This window comes from Alosa pseudoharengus, unplaced genomic scaffold, assembly GCF_046254945.1.
Source record: "Alosa pseudoharengus isolate Yale_2024_CS ecotype anadromous, Long Island Sound unplaced genomic scaffold, YU_APseudo_1.1 YU_APseudo_1.1_scf_7, whole genome shotgun sequence".
Classification (NCBI taxonomy): Eukaryota; Metazoa; Chordata; class Actinopteri; order Clupeiformes; family Clupeidae; genus Alosa; species Alosa pseudoharengus.
In genome coordinates, this window is record NW_027468859.1 from 37,148,217 (window position 1) to 37,160,787 (window position 12,571).

Here is a 12,571-nt window from a genome sequence, read left to right on the forward strand (position 1 = left end):
CAACTCCCTGATTTGAACTCTATAGGAAACCAACGGGGTGATCACAACAGAGGACCTAGGAATCAGAACAATCCAGAGATACGATGTAAAGAGGAATGCTCTCAAATCTCCTGCTTTGTATTCTCCAACTTTATGCAATGTTAAATGGTGCCAATAATTGTGGCACATGTGCTTTTATTAAACATATATCTGTCCTGGCCTATATTAGGATGTTTTTCTTTTTTTTAGATCCAGATTTAGATTTAGAACCTCCGAGAATAAATAAAGATGGAATGAATTAATTAATTTTACTCATTGTTTTCATTGTGTAAGTAAGATAAAATTCCAAAAGATTTCAAATACCTATTTTTATTCATCATTCATTCATTTGGAGGGCACAGTATGCATGCTAATACAACCACACAGAAACACACACACACACACACACATATACACACACACACACACACACACAGAGTCCACACCATATCAGCATATTGTCATACATTTTTAATGCTTAGCTACAGTCTTTAGAATTGTTTCTCTCAAACCAGCTCTGCTCCGACTCCCCTGACCAGCACTTCCCCATGTCCTGCCTCTCCTCTCCTTTCCTCTCCTCCCTGCTTCCCCATGTCCTGCCTCTCCTCTCCTCCCTGCTTCTCTCTCTTTCCTCTCCTCCCTGCTTCTCTCTCTCTCTCTCTCTCCACATCCCCCACCCCTGACTCATCCTACCACTGCACTCCCTGTCTCATTAGACTGATGTACAGGCAGGGATGTCACCATTGGGTTCCCTCTCCCTCGTACTATCACTCTCCCTCCCCATCACTCTCTCCCTCATACTATCTCTCTCCTCTCTCTCTCTCTCTCTCCCCCCTCATCACTCTCTCCCTCATACTATCGCTCTCCTCTCTCTCTCTCCCCTCATCACTCTCTCCCTCATACTATCGCTCTCCTCTCTCTCTCTCTCTCCCCTCATCACTCTCTCCCTCATACTATCGCTCTCCTCTCTCTCTCTCTCTCTCCCCATCACTCTCTCCCTCGTTGCTCTCTGATTCTCTCTTTTTGTCTTCCTGTCAATCACTATGCCCTTATTCTCCTCTCCCCTTCTCTTCATTAGAATCACTCTCTCTCTCTCTCCCATCTGCAACTCTCTGCTTCTCTTTTTTCTCCTTCTTCTGCATCATTCTCTCTTTTATGCCTGCTGTGGTTTCTCTCGCACCTCTCAACATTACAACGGCTCTGGGACTTATCATGTGTCCCTTCTCACAATGTCCCTCTCATTGTTTCTGTCAAACACACTGAGAGAGAGAGAGAGAGAGAGAGAGAGAGAGAGAGAGAGAGAGAGAGAATAACCTGAGCTGCCTGACTTGTGCTGCGTATTACAATATCTGTGTGTTGTCCACTTCCTTGCTTATATAAGACTTCACAATTGAGCTAGAAGGCATGGCTATCTAATGATCTAATATAGTGGCTGAAAAGCCTGAACCAGTGGAGCTCAAGCATCGCCTAATCCAATTCCCTGCATGCAACCCAACGGGCTGTTATCTCTGTTGTTCAGACGTGATGATGTTGACACCTCAAACAGCTCATTTCCTCTGCATTCTGTAGTAAATGTGTAAATAAAACCTGACATTTCACTGACGATCAAGCGCATCACACTCAACGTAAACATGACGAGTTAATCACCTGACTTGCTTAGTGCTGAGTTACGAGCACAAATCAAGGTGAGTTATCAGCACCAAGCAAATGCACCCCCCCCCCCCCCCCCCCCCAAAAAAAAAAGCATGAAATGTTATCTCATTTTCAGTGTCAGCTAGCAGTCTGGGAAGAATGGTAATTGCCTCATGTAGCAAGCTAAGGGTGGCCATGTTACTGTCTGGACACCTGTGCAAAACCCAGAAAATTCTGTAGTGAAATGCTGTTCCCCGCTTTGGCCAAATGAGTCACAGCACCAGCCAAATTTCTGCATGTTTTGGCTGCCATTTTCCTGCGTGCTGAGACAGGAGGCCCTGGAACTTTCCAGACTGCTGCTCTCAGAGCAGTCATTCAGGACAGAAAACTGGGTGTTTTTGCCCCCTGGTGGCCGCCTGTTTGAACTGCAAGTCAAACAGAAAAATCTCAAGGCTTTTAGACAGCAAAGGATGTTTATCTCATTCACACACTGTTTGATTCAGCTCCACAATTTAGGCACTTCCACGTTATTTGCTATTTTACTGCATGTCTCGCTATCAGCATCAGATTTACAGTATCTTTACAGTAAGATGCAAATATCCCCTGCACTTAAGAATATTGAGCCATGTTTTAGTAAGGATAAGTAAATAAATAAACATATACAAATAAATGTGCTGCGTCACAACAGGTGTGATATTTCACCATGGCTGAATATAGCCTGCTCCTCCCATGGTGAGAGGCGAGCACGGTGTAGGACAGCGCTGTGTTTGTTTGTTTATCTGTGTGGGGGATTATGGACGTGTGTGTCTGCATGACGTTGTTTGTGTGCATGTCTGTGAGAGAGCTTGCAAGTGGTGTGTGTGTGTGTGTGTGTGTGTGTGTGTGTGTGTGTGTGTGTGGAGAGAGGGGGGGCAGCAGGTCTGACAGACGGAGAGTGAGAGGGGAGACACGACACATGCCAAGAGTCTCCTCGTACGTCTCTCTGTCTCCTCTTACACGGTTTACTTTCACAAACATACACTGACACAGTAGACAACACACAAAGTGGCCAGTGTTGTACAAAATATTAGGATCTTTTAATGGTTCTGTAAATTACAAAACATCATTAACAAAAATTGTTAATCTTGCCATGGATCAAATAATACTATTTACGAGGACTTTAATCAAAGGTAGCAGAAAGAAAATCAGAATCACTGTAGTGTACTCCATTTCACTATACACTGTGCTCCGTCTCCAACCATTGCATTCATTAATGTCATTTATACAATTCATCGTGGCATTAGAAGAGAGGTGATGAACCTATTATAACATCTTACCCGCCCTTTCAAGTAAACATTTACCTCAGTTAATTCAAATCATGGTCAACTCATCTGGCCAGGCCAGAGTCATGGAGGGCCTTTGGCCCTCTCTGGGTCTCTCTTCAGACAGAACCCTCCTGGGTCTGGGCCACCTTCCTCCGCAGGTTCTGGCTGAAGGGCATGAGGAAGTCGTCAAAGTCCACCTCGTGGCTGAGCCGCTCGCGCCTCCTCTCCCGACGCTGGATCAAATCGCTGGTGGTCAGCAGGTTACTCCACACCTGGGAGAGACAGGACAAGAGGGATGGTCACATGGTGCTGAGGGTGCAATGACACTGTCTCCAGCACAGCACCAGAACAGAACAAATGGACAGATAGGCCTCTGCAGCCCAAACTGTCTAACGTGTGAGCCTCCATCTTAAGAAAACGCCTTCTGTTTTATGCCTGACAAACAAAATAGTTATTTAAAAGGTTGGACTATGTAATAGCTGAACCATATTCTTCCAAGTGCACAAGCATAGGCAACATATAGCCCCGATGAACTGTTTTGTTTTTCTTACGGGAACATACCGTCCGGGGTCTAAAGCTGATGTCCACAGGTCTGAGAGTGCCGTTGTTCAGCTGGGTGTTGTACATGATCACAGTCTCTTTGTCATCTTTGCTCTTCTCTGCCGCAGCCTTCTGGGTCAAGGAGCTGTCTGCAGGTGGCATTGATGTGCTACTGGGGGCAACTTGGCTCAGCTGAGAATGACAATCAATCAATCAATCAATCAATCAATCAATCAATCAACTGATCAGTAACAGATACAACAGCATGCAAAGCAACAGTATGCAATCAATCAATCACTCTATCAATCAATCAATCAATCAATCAATCAATCAATCCGTCAATAAATCAATCAGTATCAGATACAACAGCATGCAAAGCAACAGTATGCAATCGATCAATCACCCTATCAATCAATCAATCAATCAATCAATCAATCAATCATTCAATCAGATAAAACACTATGCAAAGCAACAGCAATCAATCAATCAAGCAATCAATTACCAATAGCAATAGTGATAACATGCAAAGCAAGATTGTTTTGCCCGTTCCATCATACCCTGCACATAATTTCAAAAGGGGCAAATCTGAGGAGACTAGTACTAGCATGTCCTCCCTACGACTGCTTTGATCCAGCTGCTGTGGCCAGCTAAGCTACTTTTGCTGACCCAATCACCGGCAGGGTAACACAACACTGTACACCCACTAGACCAGCTAGCTCTCAGCAAGTGACAGAGATGGACAGGCCCAGTCACAACTACAGCGTAAAGGAAACATGTTCTCCAGCTTGCCAAAGCTGCACTGCTGAAAGGTTCTGTCTTGCTAGTGCTACCCGTGCTAGCTTGTCCTGAGGTAACCTGAGCTGTCATGTCTCATTTGTCTGCAATTTGCTGGTTTAGAGTGGCAGAGGCATGTCTCTTGTTCCCCTGCCTGCCATTCTAGACTGGCCTTTAAAAGGGCGGAGAATACACACAGCTACGCCGGGGCAAACCGTCAGCAAATGACCATGTCAGCATTTGGTAGCGATGTAGAAACCACAACATTGTAATGGAATACTAAAAGCATCGGCATACAACCTGATTATTATCAGCTCAATGTCAACTGACACTTTTGTTACTATGGCTATTGAATATTGTTACTGTTCTGGGACCTGCTACTCTTCCTGCTACTCTTGTAGCAATAGGAACACAATGTAACAATGCAAAGCCAACAATTCCATGTTTCCATATGGAACTACTCAGACTGAAAAGAGGTCCTTTAGCATGGCATGGCATCACGGTTTCATATTTTTGTGTTGAATCTCTTGTCTGTGTTGCTGAAAGGCTTATGATTAGAACAAAATGATTTGGTGCGGTTTTGCTTGTTACCTTCTCCTTGGCTGAGGTGGTGGCTGGCCTGGGTTTAGGCTGCGGCTTGGCTGCTTTCCCTCTCTTGTTCTCCTTTGGCTTGGGCAGGGTATCCATCTTGGCCTTGACCAAGTCCACCACCCTCAGGTCTGCATAGGCCCAGGCGATGTCCAAGCAGTTCTGCTCTGCATATAGAATACCTCTGTCAGCTACAATTGCCATGACTGAGACAGAAAGTTCTGGCAAATGCCACCAAAATAAATAAATAAATAAAATGACGCGCTGTACTTGTGCTGTTATCCAAAAATGTTGACTAAATGAGACCAGCTTGTAGTCAAACTGATTGCTCCAGCAACTGTGCGTTCCTGCCAAAGTGATTTACACAAAGGCCAAAAATTCTGTGGTGGAACTTTGGGATGAAACCACCCATAATACCATTATGTAAAAACCAGAGAGAAGTTGTCTCTGGCACAGATCTGGGTTACATTTAGCCCAGAGTCAGCACCCATCTGCACAGGCAGATGAGATGAACGTTAAGGTGGAAAATCACTGTGGGAAATAGTCGCCCTATAAGCTTCTTTATTTGCATCAACTGTTGCATCAATGAATTTATAACCACATGCTCTCATTGATTGTATGATTGCACTATTTGTGGTATGCAGGCATTGTACAACAGGGGCCCCATATCCAGTATTCACAGAATCATCACATATCCAGTTCAAAACAACAACGAAATTAGATATAGTCACCTACAAATGAAACAGAGGATGCTTGTTTTATTGAGCAGGTCTTGCATAGAAGCCATAATAAGGCCATATCTGTGTGAATTTTTAGGCTATGGTATGTTTATTTTTTCTTCACACAGGATGTTAGTGTGCCGTGGGACATTTTAAGTGTCAAAAGTATGCCGTGGCACAAAAAAGGTTGAAAAACACTGGCTTAGGTAACTGCAAGAATGTACCTAAGCCAGTGTACAGTTCAGTAAGGAGTTAGGTGGTGATGGAGGTATTCCATACACTAAACACCACTGATTCCATACACTAAAACACCACTGATTCCATTCACTACACAACACCACTGATTCCATACACTACACAACACCACTGATTCCATACACTAAAACACCACTGATTTCATTCACTACACAACACCACTGATTCCATACACTACACAACACCACTGATTCCATACACTAAAACACCACTGATTCCATACACTACACAACACCACTGATTCCATTCACTACACAACACCACTGATTCCATACACTACACAACACCACTGATTCCATACACTAAAACACCACTGATTCCATACACTACACAACACCACTGATTCCCTTCACTACACAACACCACTGATTCCATACACTACACAACACCACTGATTCCCTTCTCTACACAACACTCAAGACTGATAAATGTGTGCCTACATTTTGAGCAATGGCACTCCTGTTAACAGTGAAATCCGGGGGTCACTAGTATCTGTAAGACTTTGGCAATGATAAACAAGTAATATGTAATATGTGACCAGATAATCATGCATAATGATGTTATCCATCCATTACAGCCGTTCAAAGAACTGCCGAGTATCCCCCCACCAGAAGACAACAGCCATGTTAGTCATGCCTTGGCACATCTGGGTTTGTGGGCGTGTTAGTCATGCCTTGGCACATCTGGGTTTGTGGGCGTGTTAGTCATGCCTTGGCACATCTGGGTTTGTGGGCGTGTTAGTCATGCCTTGGCACATCTGGGTTTGTGGGCGCGCCGGGTACCTTTCTTGTTCTTGGCGTTCACCTTGGCGCCGGCCTTGATGAGGTACTCCACGCACGCCGGCCTGCAGCTCTCGATGGCCCTCATGAGGGGCGTGGCTCCGTTCAGAGCAGGCGTGTCCACCTGCGAGCCCGACTCCACCAGCAGCTCCGTGATGTCCAGCTGGCCGGCATGGCAGGCGTGGTGCAGCGGCGTCCAGCTGAACTGGTCCTTGGCATTCACATCAGCCCTACAAAGGGTCAAAGGGAACTGGTGTAACAACTGGATGCATGGCTGCAGTGGCAAACAAGTTAAGAACATTACATCTACATCACATCCATTCATTATGTAAGTTACACAGCAACTAATAGTTCACTAATGGTTTATAATATATTGTTACAGTGCTATGTTGGTTGTGTTGCTAAATATCAACTGATAGCATGTCTCTATGATTAAGACATGAGGGGGTGTCCAAACCTGGCACACCTGTGCCAAAAGGGAATGGAGTGCACTAGTGGGCTCAACAAGAGGACTACAGAACATTTTCAAAATGCACAATTTTCAATTCACAATTCTTTTCACCTGGTTGATCACCAAAGTAAAATATGTTTGGAATGTGTTTGATATCTCTCTCCTTAGATCAGCAAGTGGAATGAATACCATAGAAGATTCTCATGTCTTGTTCTAAAACATAAATGTTGTAAGTTTGATTCAGTACTATAACGATCTGTACTTGTTCTGATGCTAAAGGCTTTCTGTGCAAAGTCACTCCTTCATATCACCGTGTTGAGCTATATTTGCAGCCATTTAGCTGTGTGGGTTCATGGTTGCATAATGGCAAATTGTTTCCACTTCAGATGCTCTTACACAATCATGTCCATGGCCAGGCAGTGCAGAGTTGAACGCGTTCAAGAGCATCTCGTCTGTGAATTGCCGTTGTTTTGTTATGCTCTGTTTTGAACATAGAGGCCATTTCAGGGCCTTGTGGGCTGTGATTGTGCACAATGACTCAGGCATTTCTGTTGAATGAGGAGGGCTCACTCACTGCATGGCACGCTGCTTTAAAAGGGCTTACTTTCTCAGGACCCGACCCCCCCCCCCCCCCCTCTCTCTCTCTCTCTCTCTTTCTCTCTCTCTCTCTCTCTCTCTCTCTCTCTCCGCTGCTGATGAATGTGAGGGAGCCTGACCTGAGATGAACTGATGGACTAGCGGGGCACAGGGGCGAACACTGACTGGAGCTGACCACTCACTCTACCAACTCCGCCCTCGTCTTACTTAACCCCTAGCATGCCATGGGGTGCGTTTTCCAAATGCATAGTCGCTAACTACGATGCATCTTCCGTGGTGGCGTCAATGCCAAATCTGAGTTGACAGTATTTGAGTCACACGTTAGATACGTTAATGATACAGAAATACGTATTGTGTCGTGTCGTATTTCTGTCACATTTTAGTAAGAGCTAACAAATATGCTCTTACTTTTAATTTCTTTTCTTCTACATAGCCATATTCTACTGCTCTTTATTTGGCAGTGACACTACCAAAGTAGTTGCTATCTTACACATAGCCATATTCTACTGCTCTTTGTACTATTCATCCTGCACGTACATTTATGTTATGTTATTACACTGCACAGAACTGTACATACTGTACATATTTTTCTATACGGTTCATACTGAATATCCATATTTATTCTGTTTTTCTTATAATATTAGATTAATAATATTATATTACTGTTAATACACTGCATTTATCTATATTGTTCTTACTACTCTTATAATGTTACTGCTACTACACCGCACATATCTGTACATGCTGTTCATACATTGTTATATCCATATCTATTTTGCTCTTATAAAGTTACTGCTAATACACTGCACATATTATAGTTATAGTTATTTATATTACTCTAAACCATTCCACCTTCTTAACTGTATACTATTGCCTACACTGCACTATATGTCGTATACTGTTTTATGCACCACCTGCCTATACTGTGTATATCACATTGCACTTTTCTGCTTTTTTGCACTTCTGGTTAGAAGCAAACTGTACTTGCACGCTGCACAATGGCAATAAAGTTGAATCTAATCTAATCTAATCTAATCCTAGTTAGCAACTATGCTTTTGGGAGACGCACCCCTGCTGGCCCACCATGGACAAAGCCTTTGTGCTTAAATAAGTTGCATTTAATGGATATTTATAGGCATCTTATTGCTACTGAATACTGTATTCTAAAATGTTTCTGTTATGGTTTTGGTCCATAATGCTTATTGCAGTTTAGTTTGATATAACTAAAGCATTTTGCTGTACAGATAAAAAAAACATAAATATTTGTTTTGCCCCTGAAAATAAACATTGGGCCCTTGAAAAAGTTCATCAGCCAAGTTATTCCTGCCTTCACCTCTTCAAAAATATCATAAATGACTATATCCTAAATATCTCTATTTTGTACACTCTCAGCTCACTATCTGTGTATCACTGCTAGTCTCCCACAGTGAGCCCATCCTTACCCCAGGTTGATCAGGAACTTGGCCACCTCGTAGTTTCCATAAGCACAGGCCGTCATGAGTGGCGTCTTGTAGAAGCGGTCCTTCACGTCCACAGGAACGCCCTCCCGGAAGGCCAGCTGAAGCGACTCCAGGTCGCCCGTCTTGGCGCAGTAGGTCACGTTGACGTAGATCTTCTCCGGCTCGTCCACGTACCAGGCCGAGTCGTCCTCGATGGGGTGCTTGGGTGGGTGGTCGCGGCTAAACCGGTTGGGGTCTGTGTGGTGGTGGTACGCCTCCACCATGAAGGTCGGAGGACCACCATCGGCCCTCCGGTAGATGAGCTCAGGGGGGATGGTGCAGATAGGAAAGGGGAGGGTGAATTTGCCCTTCTTCTTGCCCTTTTTGCCTCCTTTCCCACCCTTCTTCTTCTTCTTGGGCCCATAGGAGGCCATGACGACGGCCTTCTGCAGATACTTGAGGCCCTTGAAGAAGTCGTTGATGTTGATGACGCCCTCGCGCCTGCGGTCATGGGCGAGGATCACCTTGTGGAGCTGGTATTCTTCCACGGGGGCCTTGAGATCCTGCAGGACCGCCTCGAACGTCTCCGTGGAGACCGTCTCCTTGATGCAGTCCCCCGACTCGTCGAAGGCTTTCCTCAGGGTGACCTCGTGCTCCTGGGACCAGTCGTAGAGCGCCAGGGCCCAGGTCTCGTTGGGATTGGGCACGCCAGGTCGAGAGAACTTCCCGTGCAGCCTCTCTGCTTTCTTCAGCTCCTTCACCGCAGCTTTGTGGCCATTGTCCTTGGCAATCTGCCGAGCCAGAAGGCCTTCTTCATTTTTAAATTTGGGATTGCAGCCTGGAGCATGGAAAGAGAGCAGCTTTTGGTCGTGTCCAATGTTTAGTTAACTGACCTGCAGCTTACTGCTGGAATCTGGCCTCTCCTTTTCCCTCTCCGCCCACACAAAACGAAACTAACACTGAGAATAACAATATCACAATTCTTTTCAATATTGCATTAAAAATTAGATATGAATGAACAACGCGAAATTTCTCTAATCTGAATATCGACACAGTTAATATTCAATTACTCTCCCACAGCAGTATGTTTTAATATTATACAGTATGTTTTAAAGTATTTCTTTTACTATTTAGTATGGGAGCTCATGCAGCTGGTATCCAGCTGAGGCCAAACAGGAGAACCCAGTGAACCCCTTTGAGACATCGATTTAAAACTCTCAACGTGCAGCTACACCATGGCACAGAATAACAAACATCTGCTTTAGATCTGACATTTGGCAAGTTAGCTTCAAGCCGCTGGTAGCGCTGATAAATAATGCTTAAACCCAAAACTGGTAGCAAACTGACAGTCTGTTTAGAGGCCAAGTCTGAACATAACTCCTGGAGGCTGTTACCTCTCTGAGCGAGAAAGCGGCAGCACTCGGCGTGCCCACCACGTGCTGCGTAGTGCAGAGGAGTTTCTCCTGCTTTGGTCACTGCTCCCACGTCTGCCCCATACGCACAGAGCACCTGAATAACCTGGACAAAACAATCAATCAATCAATCAATCAATCAACCCTCAGTGATACAGACCCTTTCAAGAGAGTTCCATTATCAGCATCATAGTTGGCCCCACAAGGCTTCCGTTTTAACATTCCATATGTTATCTTAATGCAGAGGAAGTAGATTGGGAACCAAATAGAACGTTCAACCATTGTTTTTGTTTTTATTGTTGAAAGGGTCTATAGTATAATGTAATATGATATAATACAATATAATATAACATGATATAATATAATATAGTATAATATAAAAGCCAAAAGCATAGTCATCTACATATAGTCCAGCAAGGCTCAAAACAAAGTTTCCAACAAACTCAAGGTCAGCTCTTGATTCATTTTAATGAGCATGTTGAAATATACAGCCCCTAGAGATGTCTTAGTTCGAGTGGGCCAGGCACACACAGTGGTAAGCTGGAACTGAGTCAGATCAGTACCTCAAAGAACCCGCCTTCCGCTGCGAAGTGGGCAGCATGGAGGTTGGTCTTGTCGAGCGCGTTGGGGTCGGCGCCCCCTCTGAGGATGCTCCGCACCAGCTCCACGGTGCCCACCCTGGCCGCCTCCATCAGAGCAGTGCGCCCCGTGATCTGGAGAGAACAAAAGAAATGCCCACATGTACGCCCAGAAAACATCAACAATACCATCAAATGCCCCTCATGTTTCTCATTCAAATGGCACGTACAAATTCAAGTATCAGACACATGCCAGACACAACACAACTAGATACGATGGCTTAGAGACACTGCTAACTCCCACCCCACCCACCCACACACACACACACACACACACACACACACACACACACAAACACACACACACAATAGGCTATAACTGACATTAGACAGTCAAGTCAGGCTGTAACATGCGCGCACAAACACACACCTCATCCTTGGCATCAGGGTGAGCGCCTCTCTCCAGCAGGAGTAGGCACATGGGTAGGCAGCTGTCAGCCTGTGCGCAGGCGAGGTGCAGGACGTGCTGGCCAGTCAGGGATACATTGTTGATGTCAGACAGAGCCTTGAGCACCGCGTGCATGCAGCGCATGTGGCGCTTGGTGGGGAAGATGCAATGGAAGAGCACCCCTAGTGGACAGAGGTGGTAGGGTAGGTGGTAGGAGATGAGCTCGGATTACAGGATTAGTAGTGTTTTGGCTGCCAAATGTTGGTCTGTTATTAAACATGATAGTCTGCAACTAAAAGGATTTGTGTATGTGTCCATATGCCTTTTCTATAATGCAGATGTAATTTAAATAATAGAAATTTTGGCTAAGTGGTACTTGTATCGAACATGCCCAGGAGAACACATCCATATTACATTTACATCCATTCATTATGTAAGTTACATAGCAACTAACAGTTCACTAAAAGTTTATAATATAACTACAGATACTCAAATTAATAACATAACAGAGAGAGAGAGAGAGAGAGAGAGAGAGAGAGATAGAGAACAGACCTCCTAATAATTTGCTTTGAAGTTTATATGATGGTCCCTCTACGATAGGCTATTACTCACCCTTCCCATCCTTGTCCAGCAGACTCACGTTAGCCTTGTGCTTCACAAGCAGCGCTACTGCACCATCATGCCCTAACTCCGCGGCTAGCATGACAGGTGTTTTCCCACTCTTGTCCTGAACATTTGGACTTGCTCCGTGGGACAGCAGGAAGTCCAGCATGTCTGTGTTGTTAGCCACAGCTGCTATGTGCATAGCTCCTTTGCCCTGGCGAGGTTCGGTGAGGTTGAGGAGGTTGTCCACGCCGTGGGTGATTAATTTCTCTATTTGTAGTTTGTTGTCCTCGTGGACACACTGTAGCAACCGGTAGACCTGCAGCTCCTCCAAGCGACCTCTTGCCACTGGACTCGCCATCATCACTGACCTCTTTCAGAACAGGGCCATTTCAGCACCATACCATAGCCTACTTACTGATATTTTACTAGGT

General features: G+C 44.9%; 1 protein-coding gene across 2 annotated transcripts; it reads right to left on the minus strand.

Moving 5' to 3' along the window:
- Positions 1-2,858: 2,858 nt before the first annotated feature.
- LOC143109785 (ankyrin repeat and EF-hand domain-containing protein 1-like) lies at positions 2,859-12,498 on the minus strand. 2 transcript variants are annotated; one of them, XM_076272581.1, is made up of 9 exons: positions 12,147-12,498; positions 11,517-11,716; positions 11,072-11,221; positions 10,491-10,614; positions 9,100-9,934; positions 6,613-6,839; positions 4,860-5,023; positions 3,516-3,686; positions 2,859-3,226 (listed from the first exon to the last, which is right to left on the minus strand). In XM_076272581.1, the coding sequence occupies exons 1-9, from the start codon at positions 12,496-12,498 to the stop codon at positions 3,071-3,073; spliced, it is 2,379 nt and encodes a 792-aa protein (XP_076128696.1). In that variant the 3' UTR covers positions 2,859-3,070. The 2 variants fall into 2 exon arrangements, with proteins under 2 accessions (XP_076128696.1, XP_076128697.1); XM_076272582.1 differs by having other exon boundaries at positions 3,516-3,626; positions 4,830-5,023.
- Between the last annotated feature and the right edge of the window lie 73 nt (positions 12,499-12,571).

What these genes read in the sequence shown, in the direction of transcription:
- LOC143109785 (XM_076272581.1), bottom strand. Translation starts at nt 12,498, where the DNA reads ATGGCGAGTCCAGTGGCAAGAGGTCGCTTGGAGGAGCTGCAGGTCTAC. An exon ending in GCTGGACAAGGATGGGAAGG is followed by an intron (nt 11,717 to 12,146) that starts GTGAGTAATAGC and finishes TCTGTCCACTAG; the next exon opens with GGGTGCTCTTCCATTGCATC. An exon ending in CCACCTCAGCCAAGGAGAAG is followed by an intron (nt 3,687 to 4,859) that starts GTAACAAGCAAA and finishes TGTCATTCTCAG; the next exon opens with CTGAGCCAAGTTGCCCCCAG.